Source organism: Furipterus horrens, unplaced genomic scaffold, assembly GCF_987537825.1.
Source record: "Furipterus horrens unplaced genomic scaffold, mFurHor1.1.pri manual_scaffold_9, whole genome shotgun sequence".
In the NCBI taxonomy this organism is placed as follows: domain Eukaryota; kingdom Metazoa; phylum Chordata; class Mammalia; order Chiroptera; family Furipteridae; genus Furipterus; species Furipterus horrens.
This window is the reverse complement of record NW_028327179.1, coordinates 55,282,033-55,298,826: the sequence shown is the minus strand read 5'-3', so window position 1 is coordinate 55,298,826 and position 16,794 is coordinate 55,282,033. Positions and strand designations below refer to the sequence as shown.

The 16,794-nt window shown below is 42.3% G+C and overlaps 1 protein-coding gene across 1 annotated transcript in view; it reads left to right on the top strand.

Moving 5' to 3' along the window:
- Positions 1 to 16,794, top strand: part of LAMB4 (laminin subunit beta 4) — a 100,805-nt gene that overhangs the window by 25,114 nt on the left and 58,897 nt on the right. The window contains exon 14 of the mRNA XM_090286886.1: positions 6,686 to 6,817. Within this exon, the coding sequence (XP_090143012.1) occupies positions 6,686 to 6,817 (132 nt within the window). The remainder of the gene's footprint in view (positions 1 to 6,685; positions 6,818 to 16,794) is intronic.

Below are 16,794 nucleotides of genomic sequence, written 5' to 3'. Positions count from 1 at the left end.
ATCCATGTGCCAGTAGCACAGTGCACCCCAACTCCAAGGGGACAGAAGCTCCTGTGTCTGTGGCCCTTCCAGTTCTCACCCTATGTAACTCTTCATCTGGCTATTTATCTGTATATTTTATCCTATCCTTTATTATATAATAAACCAGTATATGTATTTCCCTGATTTCTGTGAGCTATCCTAGTAAATTGTTAAACCCAAGGAGGGGTCACAGGAATCCCATTTTAGCCAGTAGGTCAGAAGTACAGGTATCACCACTACTTCTAATTGGCATCTGAAGAGGGAGGCAGTCTTATGGGACTGGGGTCTTAACCTATGGGATCTCATGCTAACTCCAGGTAGATAGTGTCAGAAATAAATTAAATTGTAGTACAACCATGTAGGACAACCAGCTGGTGTCAGAGACTTGATGCTTATGGGAATAAACCTACACATCTAGTGTCAGGAGTGTTGTGACTGTGGTAACACCGTGAAAGTAGAGGAGAAATACCAGAGTCTCCTTTACAACTATAAATACAATAATTTACATTTTTCAAGTAAGAATACACAAAACAAACATGATTAGTTAAAATAAATGGAATGCTACTTAACATTTATTCAGTATGTACCATGTCATGGGCTCTGAGAAGCAACTAATATCATATGTGCTAATAGCTCCAAACTGAATAGAATGACTCAGGCGACTCCTTACTCATCTCTCCATGGCTTAAAGAAAAATAGCAAGGATACAGAATGGGTTTAAAAGGCAAGGAAAATTGCTTAAAGGATTGGAAAATAATGCATATTGCAAAGGAAAGGAAATTAAAGGCGGGATGGATGTTAAGTGTTTAAAGGTTAATATGTTAGACACAATTTAATTATTCATGCATTCATTTAACAAATACATATTGTGTGCTACTATAAATAAATAAATAAAACTTGCACTGATTTAATGTTCTGTGCTTTGCACTTTATATACATTATCTTACTTAACTTTCCAAATAATAGCTATTATCATCTGTAATTTCCAGATGAGGGAAAGCATTAGAGAGGTTTAGTAACTTGCCCAAAGTCAGACAGCTGGTGGACAGTGGGGCCTGGACTGAAACCCAAATGTGTCTGCTTTCAAAGCTTGCTCTCAACCACCAGTATGTTGCCCATCCATATGCGTAATGCTGAACTTCAAACTAAGGTGGCACAGAAAGGGTTTAGTTAGAGTCCCTGCCCTTCTGGAGTTTTGAACCATAGCTACTATGTTTACATATATAGAAGGGGGCAGCGCCATATGAAAAAAAGAGTCAATAAGTGCATTAGGATTTCAGAGCCATGGGTGATCCTTTATGAACAGGCTTAACACCTTTATGAACAGGCTTAACACAGAGAAAGAATAATTGGCCTGAGACTTGTAAACAATAAGATTCAATTAGTAGACTAGGTGAGAAGATAGTCCATCCAGGAAAAGTTATAACTAATGGTTCAGAGAAAAAAAAAGACAGTTGTATTTACAGGTAGAACACGAAGTTTGTATAACGAAAAAGTATTGAAAAGGAACATTAGATTCTCCTGTTAAAGAGGCTACATTTTATTCTCTGAACAATGAGAACTCATTGAAGCTTTCTACGTAAGAAAATGACATGATCAAGACTATCCTCGGTGTGCTTTTTTTTAAGTGTACCTAGTTTTAATTCTCATTTTTTAATTATATTTTGTTGATTATGCTATTACAGTTGTCCCAATTTTTCCCCTTTGCCCTCTTCCACTCAGCACCCCCCAGTCCCTCAGGCAATCCCCACACCATTGTTCATGTCCATGGGTCATGAGTATAAGTTCTTTGGCTACTCCATTTCCTATACTGTAGTTTGTATGTATCCCCATGGCTATTCTGTAATGACCTATTTATACTTCTTAATCCCCTACCTCTTCACCCATTCCCCCATACCCCTCCTATCTGGCAATCATCAAAATACTCTCCGTATACATGACTCTGTCTCTGTTCTTGTTTGTTTAGTTTGTTTTCTTAGATTTGATAGATATGTATTTATTGGCATTTTATTGTTCATAGTTTTGATCTTCTTTTTCTTAAATAAGTCCCTCTAACATTTCATATTATAATGGTTTGGTGGTGATGAATTCTTTTAGTTTTTCTTGTCTGTCCTTCAATTCTGAATGATAGCTTTGCTGGGTAGAGCAATCTTTGCTGTAGGTCCCTACTTTTCATGATTTTGAATATTTCTTGCCAATGCCTTATAGCCTGCGAAGTTTCTTTTGAGAAATCAGCTGACAACCTTATGGGTACTCCCCAGTAGGTAACTAACTGCTGTCCTATTGCTGCTTTTAAAATTCTCTCTTTATCTTGAAGCTCTGGCATTTTAATTATGATGTGTCTTGGAGTGGGCCTCTTTGCACCCATCTTGTTTGGGACTCTATTCTTCCTGGACTGGCATGTCTATTTCCTTCACCAAATTAGGGAAGTTTTCTTTTATTATTTTTCAAATAGATTTCCAATTTCTTTCTCTGTTTCTTCTCCTTCTGGCACCCCTATGATGTGAATGTTGGAATGCTTAAACTTGTCCCAGAGGCTGTTTACACAATCCTAGGTTTTTTGGATTCTTTTTTCTTCTCGTTTTTCTGATTGTTTGTTTTTTCTTTCTTATGTTCCAAATCATTGATTTGTTCCTCAGCTTCATTCATTCTACTGTTGTTTCCCTGTAAATTGTTCTTTATTTCAATTCATATGTCCTTCATTTTTGACAGGGTATTTTTTTTTTTTTTTTTTTTTTTTTTTGTAATGCCATTGAGGTCCTCACTGAGTTCCTTAAGCATGCTTTTAACCAGTGTATTGAACACTGCATCTGATAGATTGTTTATCTCCATTTTATTAGTTCTTTTTCTGGAATTTTGATTTGCTCTTTTGTCTGAGCCATGTTTCTTCATCTCCTTGTTCTGGCAGCCACCCTGTGTTTGTTTCTATGTATTAGGTAGAGCTGTTTTGACTCCATGTCTTGGTAGCATGGCCTAATGTAGTAGGTGTCCTGTAGGGTTCAATGGCATATCACTCAAGCTGGGTATTTGAGGTGTACCCTTTGTGTGGGCTGAGTACACCCTCCTCTTGTAGTTGAGCCTTGGTTTCTGTTGGCAGAGCATTGGGAGGAATTTAACCAGGCCAGTCAGCTGCAAGATTGGCTGTGACCACCAACCTCTGCCCTCCATGGAGGATCAGCTGTGTAGGGGCAGAATGGTGGTGCTCCAGGATGGTCTGTAGTTGTTCACTGGGTACACAGGTCCTGGCATTTCCTGGGTGGTGTAGGCCAGGGTTAGCCCCCACCTGTGCTTGGCCCAGGGCCACCCTGCCTGAGCTAAAAAGCAATCTGAAATGGCTGCTACTTGTGCTGGGCCTAGAGATTCCCAGGCAAAGCCAAGCTGTGAACCTAGGCTGACTGCTGCAAATGCTGTGCCTGGGTCCAGTTAGCAAGAAGTATAGGAGCTGGGGGCTTGGGGCTTGGCTCATTGAGGCTGGCTGTTGCTTATTTAAAAGGCTTTAGGAGGATGTGTAGCATGAGCTAAAACCAGCCATTCATATGGAAAAGCCACTGTTAACAGATGTAAGTTGGGTGGCACGGAACTTCAGGGGATCTCTAGAGTGGGGCAAACAGTGTTAGCCAGGTTGATGAAGTCTCAGATATGTCACCCACCTGCTGACTCTGTTGAGAGAAGGTTCAGATATGGGTTAATGGCATCTGCCCACCTTTCTGTCTGGGAGAAATCTGTCCCCCAGTTCCTACCTTAATGCCAGACACTTCAGTGCCTTCCTGTAAGCCACTTGTGCCTTTCAAGCTGCTACCCCAGTGCTGGAATTCAGAGGGAGTGAGTCTGAGTAAGTGGGCTATTTAAGACTGCTTGTGACTCCAGAAGTTTATTCCACTGACTCAATCCCCACTGGTTTTTGCAGCCAGTGTCATGGTGAGTTATCCTCCTGGCACTGCAACCCTGGGCTGGGGAGCCTGGTGTGGGGCTGGGACTCCTCACTCCTGAGATCTCCTTCCCAAATTTTTATCCACCACACATGGATGTGGAACCCGCCTTTTCCACATCTCCTCCCCTCCTACCAGTCTGGATGAATGTGATCTCTTTAATTCCATAGTTGTCAGACTTCCATTCATCCTGCTTTCTAATGGTTCTGAGTGATGGTTGTTCTATAATTTAGTTGTAGTTTTGATGTGGTTGTGCTAGGAGGTGAGCCATGTTTACTTATGCTGCCATCTTGACTGGAAGTCTCCTCAGTCTAACCCAAGAAAAGCCTGGGATGGAGGGAGAGCAGCCTGCAATGGTCCAGATAGGAATAAAAGAGACAAAGGATGGAGATGGAGACATGAAAGGGCATGAATCTCAGAGAACTAGGAAGAATGAAAAGTAACTCTCTTGGTAGGACTTAAAAAGGCTATATACAAGGACACCTCAGAGATGTTGTGGATTTGGTTCCAGACCACTGCAATAAAGTGAGTCATAATCTTTTTGCTGGTGAAGGGTCTTGCCTTTGATTTGTTAAAAAAAAAAAAAAAAAAAAAGCAAAACATCTGAGAAACACAGTAAAGCAAATTGCAATAAAATGAGGTATGCCTGTGTATATATTTTTCTTAGCCTTTTTGGGCTGCTATAACAAAAATACCATATACTAGATGGCTTATAAACAACAAGAGTTTATTTCTCACAGTTCTGGAAGCTGGGAAGTCCAAGATCAATGCACTCGCAGGTTCAGTGTCTGCTGAGAGCTCACTTTCTGGCTAATAGACATCTGTCTTTTTCCCAACTCCTCACAGGACAGAAGTGGTAAAGGAGCTCTCTGAGGCCTCTTTTATAAGGGCACTAATTCTATTCATGAGGGCCCCACCCTTGTGACCTAATCAACTTCCAAAGGCCCTACTTCCAAATACATGACCTTGAGGATTAGGTTTCAACATAATGACTTTGCAGGGGAGGGAACAAACATTCAGTCTGTGGCAACATACTTGCTATTCAAAATGTAGTCTGTGGATGGGCCATCAATACTGGCATCACCTGGGAGTTCATTAGACTTGGAGAATCTCAGGCCCCACCCCAGACTCACAGAATCAGGTCTGTATCTTAGCAAGATCCTTGGGTGATTCATATGCAGTTTGGGAAGTGCTGGTTTGTTTTCTTAGAGAAATTACCTGTGGTCACAGAAGTTAATATTGATTGAATTTAACACAGTATAGAGTTTGATATAGTATATAGTTGATTCCATAATGTGTTTTCTTAATAAAGTTAATTAAACAATTTGTAATTTTGTGTTATAAGATTAACACAATTGGTGAGTAAAAAAAAGAAGAGGATTAGTATGCATAACCTCAGAGGGGCCTGTCTGAAGGGTCCTCCTCACAGATGAGTAGAAGAACTGATCAGAGTATGGCTGAGGCTCTGAACAGTAAACACTAGAGTAAGAAAGTTCTTAAAGTGCCACTGCTGACCTCAGGGCTGCATACTGATGCTGAGCAACATGGGCACCTGTGAAATTAATGACCCTGTATATAAAATCAATAATGAGACATAACCAAGCAAACACCAATGTCCAAGATACAGTGAGCATTTGAAAATGAGCAATTGGAGATTCTAACTGGGTTGTAGCTGAATGACTAAGGAGAAGATATGAAAGAGAAGCCCATAAAACCCAAAATTTCAAGGAAACTGGAGTTGCATTAATGCAATTCCTTTGCTTCTGTCTTACTGGTGCAATTTGGGTATCCTGGTATAACCCCTCATGGGAACTTTCAAGACCAAATCCTACAAACTGTGAGAACCACGAGGAATCGATCTAGAGTGTGTGAAAAGTTATGATAGCTCATTAATCTTTGAATCTGTGTACCATGCCTATTGTTGATTTTCTACAAATTTTTTCTTGACATTTCATGTTAAAACATAGCATTTGTAGTTTTTCTTAAACACCACAAAATCAGTAGATAAGAATAAATATTTTACCAGTTTAGAATTTCACTAGTATAACATCCTTTAAAAATAAAAACCAATATGTGGCCTTAGCACTGTTACAGCAGATTCAGCAAGAATAAACCACTCAGAGACTGTCGATAAGGAAAGCAAAGGGTTTATTGCCAGCGGCCTGGCCTAGACCAAGTCTCCAAAATGGCTCTGACCCTGAATGGGGTTTAGGGCAGGGTTTATATAGGGTCTTTTCCTTTGGTGGGAAAACGACCCCGGCAGGAAGTGGGGGTGGGACAGCTGCAGGTAGGTGTGCACATGACATCTGGCAGCAACAGGGACAAGGTTTACAGGGTTATCTTCAGTTGTAGTCAGCTGCTTAGCCGGATTCTCTGCAGGACAGACAGCTCTGCAAAAAGGCCGGATTCTCTGCAAGAGAAAAGCCTCAAAGAGGCAATTACTTAATGCTAGCAGCAGACATTTGCAAATTTTTACAGGCCTTAGGCAATGGGGCCCTTAGGGGATGACTGGAATTCCTTACAAGGAATGGCTGAAGGCCCTACAGGACCACCAAAAATTTTCTCTTTTCACAGGAAAACAAAAAATTATTAACTGTTTCCATGACTGCTTCCTGAGGCTATTAAGTGAAAATCATAATTACCTTTTAAATTATGGTATAATCTAAAATTCTTGAACTTCAAGATCATTGGACCTTTTGTTGCTTACTTACTCTTTCATTTCTTTTCTTTTTAAGATATTAGCAACAGCTTTGCCTACATGCGATGTGTATTTGCAGCAGCAAGGAAATGATTTCATAATCGACAAAGGAAATATAATCCTGAAGAGAAATCAGAAACAGAGTATGCATGCTGACAAGCAGAGTGAGGTAAGCTGTCTCTTCATGGCCATGGTCTGTCGGGCCATAAACAAGGAGCCCAGGTAATGCACTGAACACTGTGCTGGACCATAGAATTATTTGGTCAATGTAAGGTCTTATTATCCTCAAGAACTGAATGGAGGAAAGAAGAAGCAAGCTCCAAGTAATTAGAGCCCCTGTGTCTTTTCACAACAAAAATTTCTGGAATGCTGGATTCCAAGGAGTTGGAGAGTCAGGTACTGTGAATTCACAATTTCTTGTCATTTTAGTAAGAAAGGGTACAGTGGTGAAAAACGGTTCTCCTAGTCAGGGGAAAAAAACCTGCTGATGTCCCTGGGAATGGCACATGGCTATGCCCTCAATTCCAAGGTGGTTGTAATTGGTCAGTGCTGGTGTGAGTGCCAGGACAATGCCGCCGCCTTGGGGCCCTGCCTCCAATGGCTTCAGAAGGCTAGAGGAGATCTGAGGACCTTACAGCCAGCCAACTATTATTGACTTAGAGTTGGGACTGCTTTAGACCCATGTGTTCATTCGTTCATTCATTACACTGGGATCTTTACTAAAGGTTCCTGGTGCATGTGCATGAATGGGCATGTTGGAAAAGCAAACAAAAGCAGATGTTGGCTGTCTTGTTTACCAACCTAGCACCTGAAAAAAATTCATTCATATAAGAGACCATCTTAAGTGAGTGAAATGGTTGAATGAGAGATGACAGAATTATTTAGACTTGGAACCTGTCCTTAAACTCGTTGTTGGGAAATGAGCCATGTATACTAATGTGCGACAGGTGAGCCAAATCCACAAAAGAGGGGCATATATGTGATATGGACCTAGAGTGGGGAGAGCTGCCTCTGGCTGACAGAGTCAGCACAGGTTTCATGGGGGTGTGCCTCCTGCTGTCCTGCACACCAGTCCTGGTGGCTTTGCTATTCCTCCCATTTCTGCTGCCATCTGCATGCCCATGAAGCCTTCTCCAGCTCCCCAGGCTTCTCAGTCTGAAGTCCACCTAACGAGAGGTCCACCTGAATGTACTCCCTGTGACACAGATCAGTCAGCCTCAAATTTTACTGTGTGTAAGAATAACCCAGAGGTTCATTTCAAATGCATATTCTAGGGCTTTACCCTTGAGATACTGAATCAGGGACTCTGAGACTGGTCAAGAAATATGCATCTTTGCTAAGCATCCCAAAGTGCTTCTGATAAAATGGCTCCTGACTGCACTTTGAGGGGCACTGCTCGAAACCTTCCTGAGCTGCACTCCAAACTCTTGCCCGAAATGACCGCCTCTGTATTACTGATTTGCAGACCTTCTACCAATCCCTTAAGACCCAACTCAGATTTATCTTTCTCTTACATTCCTGACATCTGGACATAATTAATTGCTTCCATCTCAGGGGTCCCAGAGATCAGTAGTTTTCAAACTACCAGCAGGTCATGCCTGTTGGTAAGTAGGTGATAAAATCATTGGACAGGGTCAGCTTAGCATAACAGAAGATTACAAAACAAGAACATATTTTTTTGGTGAAACTTTTGTTTCAGTTTTATATAAATGTGTGTGTGCGCATACATGGTGATTAGGTTGGGTTCCCTAGAAGCAGAGATTACAACAGAGATTTAGGAGGATGTGCTTTATTGAGGGAGCACTCATCAGGAGAAACATGTAAGGGAGGGAGGGCAGTAGGCTGGGGAGGGGGAAAGTAAAGCAATGATAGGGTCTGGGGGAGAGTCTAGCCAGGGCCTGAGCCCCCAGGAAAGCTCAGAAGCATAAATTGGCACCACAGAGTTGTCCTGCATCGAGGTCCAAAGGCCTGCCTATTATATTCCCATATCAGTCAGTCATGACCTGGGCCACCAGGGCAGATGGAGGTAGCCTCCCAGGTGAAGTGGCTCCCATCAGCCAAGGGCAATTCTCAAGAGAAGAGAGCAGCAGCAAGAAAAGCCAGCAATTGCAAGAATTGGTGGCTGGATAGAGTGGCATCAACTAAAGTCCCCTCCTTGAAGGCTCAGACCCACATACAGGGCCCAGGACAAAATAGAAAGACAGGGCTCCTGTTCAGAAATTAGGGAAAAGAGCCACTGAAGACAGTAAAATACAAAGCTTTAGACTTTCTTCCACAGTCTCTCTTGTCAAAGTGCTTTTTATTTTCTATTTAATGCTGTTCTAAGTAAAGAAATATTAAAAATTTAAATTATCATGAGTCATACTATTCACATTTATATTATGTAATACAAGTTTATCTGCAAACATAAGGGAATTTAACTCATATGTATCATAACTGAAATTATACAATTTGTAGTTTGCAGTTATAGATGCATTTGTATTTTGTTCCTTCCAGAACAATGAGAATACTACGCAAAATTGACTCAGCTGTTCTTTTAAGTATATTTTATTGATTATGTTATAACAGCTGTTCCAATTTTTCCCCCTTTGTCCCCTTCTGCCCAGTGCCCACCTTCCCTCCAGCAATCCCCCCTCTTAGTTCATGTCCATGGGTTGTGTATATAAGTTCTTTGGCTTCTCCCTTTCCTATACTATTCTTAACTTCCCCCTGTCTATTTTGTACCTACCAATTATGCTTCTTAATCCCTGCACCATTTCCCCATTTCTCCCCCTCCCCCCTCCCAGCTGATAACCTTGCAAATGATTCCCATACCTATGATTCTGTTCCTGTTCTGGTTGTTTGCTTAGTTTGTTTTGTTATTGTCTTTTAGATTCAGTTGTTGATAGCTATGAGTTTGTTGTCATTTTAATGTTCATAGTTTTGGTCTTCTTTTTCCTAAATAAGTCTCTTTGACATTTCATGTAATAATGGCTGGGTGATGATGAACTCTTTAGCTTTACCTTGTCTGGGAGGCACTTTATCTGTCCTTCCATTCTGAATGACAGCTTTGCTGGATAGAGTAATCTTGGTTGTAGGTCCTTGCTCTTCATCACTTTGAATACTTCTGGCCAGTCCCTTCTTGCCTGCAAAGTTTCTTTTGAGTAATCAGCTGATAGTCAACTGTTGTTATTTCACTTCATGATACATGTTCTACCAGCACTCTCTACCTTCAGCTTACTGATAAGGAAGGACTGAAAACAAAAGAAACTATGAGTTTCTCTATCTTTCTCTCTCCTTCTAGTCATCATTTTCAGTGTAAGTAGTTGGCTTATACTGGGTAGTGAAATTAATAATGTGTTTCTTGGAATGCCTTCACCTTCTTCTTGCTTTCTAATTCTGGTTGGAATAGAAAGTTTGGCTTTTTGGAGCTCTTAGTCCCCCTGTTAGTCATAGTTATAACACACTTTCTTTGCACTCACTTTGAGTCTCACTGAACACCAGTGCATAGTAGGTCCACTTGAATCCTGTGCTCATGGGCATCACATGTGCTGTATGTGAATGGGACAGCAAGGATGCAGACATGTATTATGCCTATCTCTTTGGCTCATGTACGTGCTCCATCATCTTAAGAGATTCCACTTACAAGACAACTTCAAAGATAAAATTATTTTAAGATGGTGACAGAAGAGCGTTTAGCCAAGTATGGGCTCTTCTGAGCGTGGGGCCCTGTGCAGCTCCACAGGCCTGATGTCCATGGAGCTGAACCTGCCCATTTGCTTCTGTCTTAAGTTCACTCCTTGCAGACATAGTTTTCCATGGTCACAATTCCTGGGGAAATTTACAAAAGCAGATAAGCTTCCCTGTTGCAGTTGATCCCAAGGCTGTAACTGATACTCAATATCTCCCTCCTTCCTCACCACATCTTCTAGATTCTCCTCATCCTCAACTAGCACTTTTTTTAAAGTATATTTTATTGATTATGCTGTTACAGTAGTTCCAATTTTTTTCCCCTTTGCTCCCCTCTGCCCACTACTCCCCTTCCCTCCAGCAACCCCACCCCCTTAGTTCATGTCCATGGATCGTGCATATAAGTTCTTTGGCTTCACAGTTTCCTATATTATTCTTAACATACCCCTGTCTATTTTGTACCAGCCGATTATGCTTCTTAGTCCCTGCACCATTTCCCCATTTCTCCCCCTCCCCTCTCCTAGCTGACAACCCTCCAAATGATCCCCATACCTTTGATTCTGTTCCTATTCTGGTTCGCTTAATCAGATTTTGGTTTTATTTTTTAGATTCAGTTGTTGATAGTTGTGTTTGTTGTCATTGTAGAGTTCATAGTTTTGATCTTCTTTTTTTAAGAAGTCCCTTTGACATTTCATATAATAATGGCTTGGTGATGATGAACTCCATTAGCTTCACCTTGTCTGGGAAGCACTTCAGCTGCCCTTCCATTCCAAATGATAGCTTTGCTGGATAGAGTAATCCTGGTTGCAGATTGCCTTTCATCACATTGAATACTGCTTGCCAGTCCCTTCCTGCCTGCAAAGTGTCCTCTGAGAAATCAGCTGATAGTCCTATAGGCACCCCCTATAGGAAACTCTCTTCCTTTCTCTTTTTGCCCTCAGGACTCTCTATCTTTCACCTTTGGCACATCAATCATGATGTGTCCTGGTGTGGGCCCCTCTGGGTCCAGCTCGCCCAGGACCCTCCGTGCTTCCTGGACCTGTACGTCCATCTCCTTCACAAAATTTGGGAAGTTTTTCTCATTTTTTTCAATTCTTGCTTCCTCATTCTGCACTGGTTGACTGTTTTTTTCTTCCTTATGTTCCAAATCATTGATTTGAATCCGGTTTCCTTCCCTTCATTATTGGTTTTGTGTGGATTTTCTTTCGTTTCACTTAGCATAGCCTTCACTTCTTCTCTTATGCGCTTGCTGTATTCAAGTGTATCTGTCAAGCCTGTGAGCATCTTTATCACCAGTGTTTTGAATTCTTCATCTGTTAGGTTCTCTATCTCCTCATCTGTTAGGTTGGCTATCTCTTTGTAGCTTAGCTCTCCCACTGGAACCTTGATACGTTCCCCCTTTTGGGCCATACTTCTCTGCCTCCTCATTCTGACAGGCTCCTGTGTTTGTTTGCCTCTGCGTCCCAGGTAGAGCTGTCACTCCTGTTATGTTGTAAGGGGTGGAGCCTTAGGGATTCGTCAGTACAGGGCGACCTGTTTCACCACGTTGTGGCACTATATGCGGGGGAGGGGTCCGAGAGGGAACAACGCCGCCTGCCCAGCACTCACCCCTTTTCCAGGCACCTCTCCCACTTCCACACTGGACTGGTGCCCCTCTAGCTGCTGTCCTGGCCATCGCTCCCAGAGTGGGTGGGTCTGTGGATGTTCTAGGACCATGGGGGCCCTTTAAACAGGCAGACTCTGCTGAGACCAGATGTTTCTGCCTCTACCCCAACCCCCACTAGTCTGCACAGTCAGAAGCAATGAGGCTTGATTTTCCTTGGTGCTGGGACCATGAGCTTCGAGGTCTGGTGAGGAGCTGGGTACGCTCCCCAGGTGTCCCTCCTGACTTTTTAAAACATGGGACTGCAGTTTCTGCCAGCCTGCCACTGCTGCTACCACCACACCGTGTCCTCTCCACCCAGGCTCTGCCTCTCCTACCTGTCTGGATGAATGTTTCTTCTTCATTTTTTAAAGTATATTTTATTGATATATTATTACAATAGTTCCAATTTTTTCCCTTGGCTCCCCTTCTCCCTGCACCCCCCCTCCCCCAACATTTCCCCCCCCAAGTCCAAGCCCATGAATCATACATACAAGCTCTCCTGCCTCACCCTTTCATATATTCTTCTTCTTCTTTTTAAAATAATTAATTAATTAATTATTTTAACAATAAAAAATAACAATCCCTCCCTTTCAGACTTAAGACCCTTTATAATCTTATAAAGAACAATGGACGAAGGTCTCAAGCTCCTCTAGCTGCTTCAAGCTTCACATGGTCGTCGTCCTACCTACCATTGGGTCCAGAAATCCCTAATAAGAGTGGGGGGTATGGAGGGGAGGGTGGCCTTCCCACATGGGTAAGGATCGTGCAGACTCCAGTTTGGTTGGCTGTCCCCGGACAACGGCATGCTTGATTTAACAGACTGGCATCCTTGTTGTATTCTGGAGGCAACAGATTTCGCAACAGGGTTAAAGGACATCATTCAATCCATAACCACTAGATGACAAAAGACAGGTATTAATTTTTCAATGTCCCACATTAGGGAAGAAAAAAGGGGAGGGGGCTTCTTTGGAGGAAGGTGTGCCAGGTACATCTCACCTGTCCAAAACCCTTTTGCCCATTATACTTAGTTTGGGCTGAGGGAAATATTTTAGGTTTCCCCCCTCTCAGACCTCTGGGCTCTTTCTGTCCGAGCCTTTAGGACAGAAAAGAGAAACCAGTTTTAAAGTGAAGCCCACAGACCACCCCATGATTCACCAACCCAGCCACTTAGTTCAGCCAAACCATTGAGTCTCAGGAGGCAGTAATGCAGACAGGATTAAGTGAGGCCTATATGTACAGACAATCAGGTAATGAGATTGTAGGCTTATGCCCTTTGAAAACAGAAAACACATGTTAATTTATGTAACATAACCCACATACAAGTCTCTAAATCTGTAAGACTGTCTTATCGGAAAGACATCCAGTTGCAAGGCATTTGACATTCTTCTTGCCTGTAAATTAAACATCTTTGATGATACCACAGACATAGTTTAACTTTCAAGTGAAAACATATTTTAAATGAAAAGAAACTTTAAAGACGGTTAGCTGCACTACTTTATAGTCTACCACTGAGCATTATGATTTTCCTTGAATCACGATTTTTCTCCCTAAGATTACCCTCCTTGTCATTAAAGGGACTGCATTAAGTTCATTTTTAATTTATCCTGTTCATTTGCATAAACACAACAAGAGCAGCAAATGATCACTTATGATCTTTAGTTCTGCTTTGCTGGAACTTACTCAAGGAACATTTAGGGTGACCTTCAGTCTGCCCTTTAAGGTACAGAAGCAGAATCACATACCTGGAACTCAGCCTTGCCTGTAGACATCTGTCTTTTCCAAGTCCTTCTGGTTTTCCATTGTGCCTTAAGGTCCCATCTAGCCATCTCTCAGGAAAATAACCTTCATTCCTTCCCTGGAAAGATTCCTATGGACCGCGCATCCATTCAAGGTACCAGGCCTTTTATCTTACGGACTTTTATTACCTTTGAAAGTCAACCCCAGTTCCTCAGGGCTTTTTGGTAACAACCAAAGCCCAAGCATGTCTCCTTTAGGCATGACATTCCAGTCAAAGTCTTAGTTAAAAAACAAACAAACAAAAAAAAAAAAAACCTCTATTAACAACTGGTCTTATTAGTTTTATGCAAAGAAACTTATGTCATTAATTTACTTCTTTAGAATGGCAAACTCTGGAGGATGAGATAGGGAGAAAAATATACAGTGTGAAGGAAAATCCTTGTCCTTCTAATATTCACTGAACTTGCATTTCTATTCTTTATATTTTCATTTTTCCCCCACTAAAATTTTTTGTTTGTTTTTCCATTACAGTTGTCCCATTTTTTTCCCCCTCTTGCTTTCCTGCACCCTGCCCCCCCTTCTCCCACATTCAGTCCCCACCCAGTTGTCCATGTCCATGGGTCATTTATACATGTTCTTTGACTAGACCCTTCCCCTTCTTACCCCCTTCTCTCCCTCCCATCTCCCCCTTTGTTATTGTTAGTTTATTCCTTGTTTACATACCTCTGGTTCAGTTTTGCTCATTTGTTTGTGTTGTCCATTAGTTTCCTGTAATAGGTGATAGCATAAGGTATTTTTCTTTTGTTGCCTGGCTTATTTCGCTAAGCATAATTCTCCCTAGTTCCAACCGTGTTGTTGCAAATGGTAGAAGTTCCTTCTTTCTTTCAGTACTTATTCATTGTCATTTCCCCCTTTGTACTTGTGTTCCTCTGTCTCTCTCTGTTTCTTTATCTTCTTAAAGCAGACCCTTTAGCATCTCTTGCAATGCTGGTGTGGTGGAGATGTATTCTTTTAGCCTTCTTTTGTCTTGGAAACTCCTTATTTCACCTTCCATTTTGAATGAGAGCCTTGCTGGGTAGAGTATTCTTGGTTGTAGGCCTTTGTTTTTCATTGCTTGGAATATTTTTTGCCATTCCCTTCTGGCTTGTACTGTTTCTGCTGAGAAATCTGATGATAGCCTTATTGGAGCTCCCTTGTATGTTATTAGTTGTTTCTCTCTTGCTGCTTTTAGGATTCTCTCTTTGTCTTTGAATGTTGCCATTTTAATTATGATGTGTCTTGAGGTGGACCTGTTGGGGTTCATCTTCATTGGGACCCTCTGTGCTTCCTGGACTTGTGTGACTCTTTCTCTCCTCATGTTAGGGAAGTTTTCTGTCATTAGTTTTTCAAAGAGGTTTTCTATCCCTTGCTCTTCTTCTTCTCCTTCTGGAATTCCTATGATACGGATATTATTGCGTTTCATGTTGTCCTGTAGCTGTCTTAGAACCTCTTCAGTCTTGTTCAGTCTTTTTTCATTTTGTTGCACTGTCTGGGAGTTTTTGTGTACGTTGTCCTCCAGCTCGCTGATCCGATCTTCTGCTTCCTCTAGCCTGCTTTTAATTCCTTCTACTGTGTTCTTCAATTCAGAGATCATATTCTTCATTTCCTCCTGGCTCTTATTGATAGCTTCCATGTCCTTTTTCATGCTGGTGTAATTCTCAGTAAGTTCCCTGTAGTTTTTCTGGAGTTCTTTGTAGTTTCTGCTGAGCTCATTGAGCTTCTCCATAATCCATGTTTTGAATTCCATATCTGATAGTTTGCTCCCCTCTATTTCATTTAGCACTCTTTCTGGGGATTCTACCTTTCCTTTCGACGGGGGTGTTGTTTCTCTGTCTCCCCATTTTTGTGACTCCTATTGTTTGTTGGTGCTTCTTAGAATGATCTGCACTTCCTGGGTCTGCCCCTGGTGGCGTCAGATCCTGTACCATCTGGGCCTAGGCAGCCTGTTGGAGACTTCCAGGGATCTACTGCCTTTGTCTGTCTTCTTTAGTTGTTAATCTATTCAATCTGTGATTAGCCATCAGACTTAAGGACCGTGGGTGTGGCAGCTTAATTCCTATAGTCAGGGCTTTTGCTTCCCCTCAGGCTGATGCCACTCAGAGGGGAATGGTCTACATGCAGTACTGGGGATGAGTCAGCACTGGGACCTGGTCGGCTACTCCCCCAGTTCTCCCCTCAAAGCCACCACACCAAACTCTCCGCAAGTCCTAGTCCTCTCTGCCTTCCTTCTGCTTGAGCCCAGGGTAAGTGGGGGCAAAATATTTTCATATGTGATCTGCCTAAGAGCTCTTTTTCTCCAGCTGTTTCTCTCCGGCTAGCAAGAAACCCAGTGGCTTTTCGCTTTTCTCAGCTGGATACTATTTTACTTTCCACTCTGTTGCTGTAGGCTGGGAAGCTTGGCTGGGGGTTTAGACCCTGCCTTTCTCAGGGGGAATCCCCGGATGCTGAGCTGTTTCTCAGTCCCTTCAGCTGCCACCCGTGTGAGCCCAGCCAGCCCTTCCGCGTCTCTGCACTCCCTACCGGTCACGTTGTGATGTAACAGCCTTTTCTGTCTCTCCGTGGTTATAAGACTTCTCTCCAGCTGGTGTTCGGTTGGGTATTCCAGATGATTTCTCCAGAATTAAGTTGTAAATCCGGACTAGTTCTGGGAGGAGGTTAGTGTAGCTTCCACTTACTCCTCCGCCATCTTGTTTTCTCTCAGTGTTTCTTCTTTATATCTTTGTTTGTTGGACTTCCATGCAGTTTGATTTTCTGGAACTTGTGGTTGTTTCTAGTTTTGAGGTAGTCGTATTCCTTCTTAGTTGTGGAGGGAGATGCAGCATGTCTGTCTATACCTCCATCTTGGCCAGAAGTCCTCTACTTCTCTTAACTATCACTTCTTGCTTGGTTCAATGACCTAGACCATCATCCCTTCAGGGTCTGAGTCCCAGGTTACCATGCCCTTATCAGGCCACATGCTTGGGAGCTCCAAAAGTACCTCAGTGGTTCACCTCAGTTACCATATATATTCCTTGTGTTCCCATTATACAGCAACAGTCCTACCAAGTATGAGGATT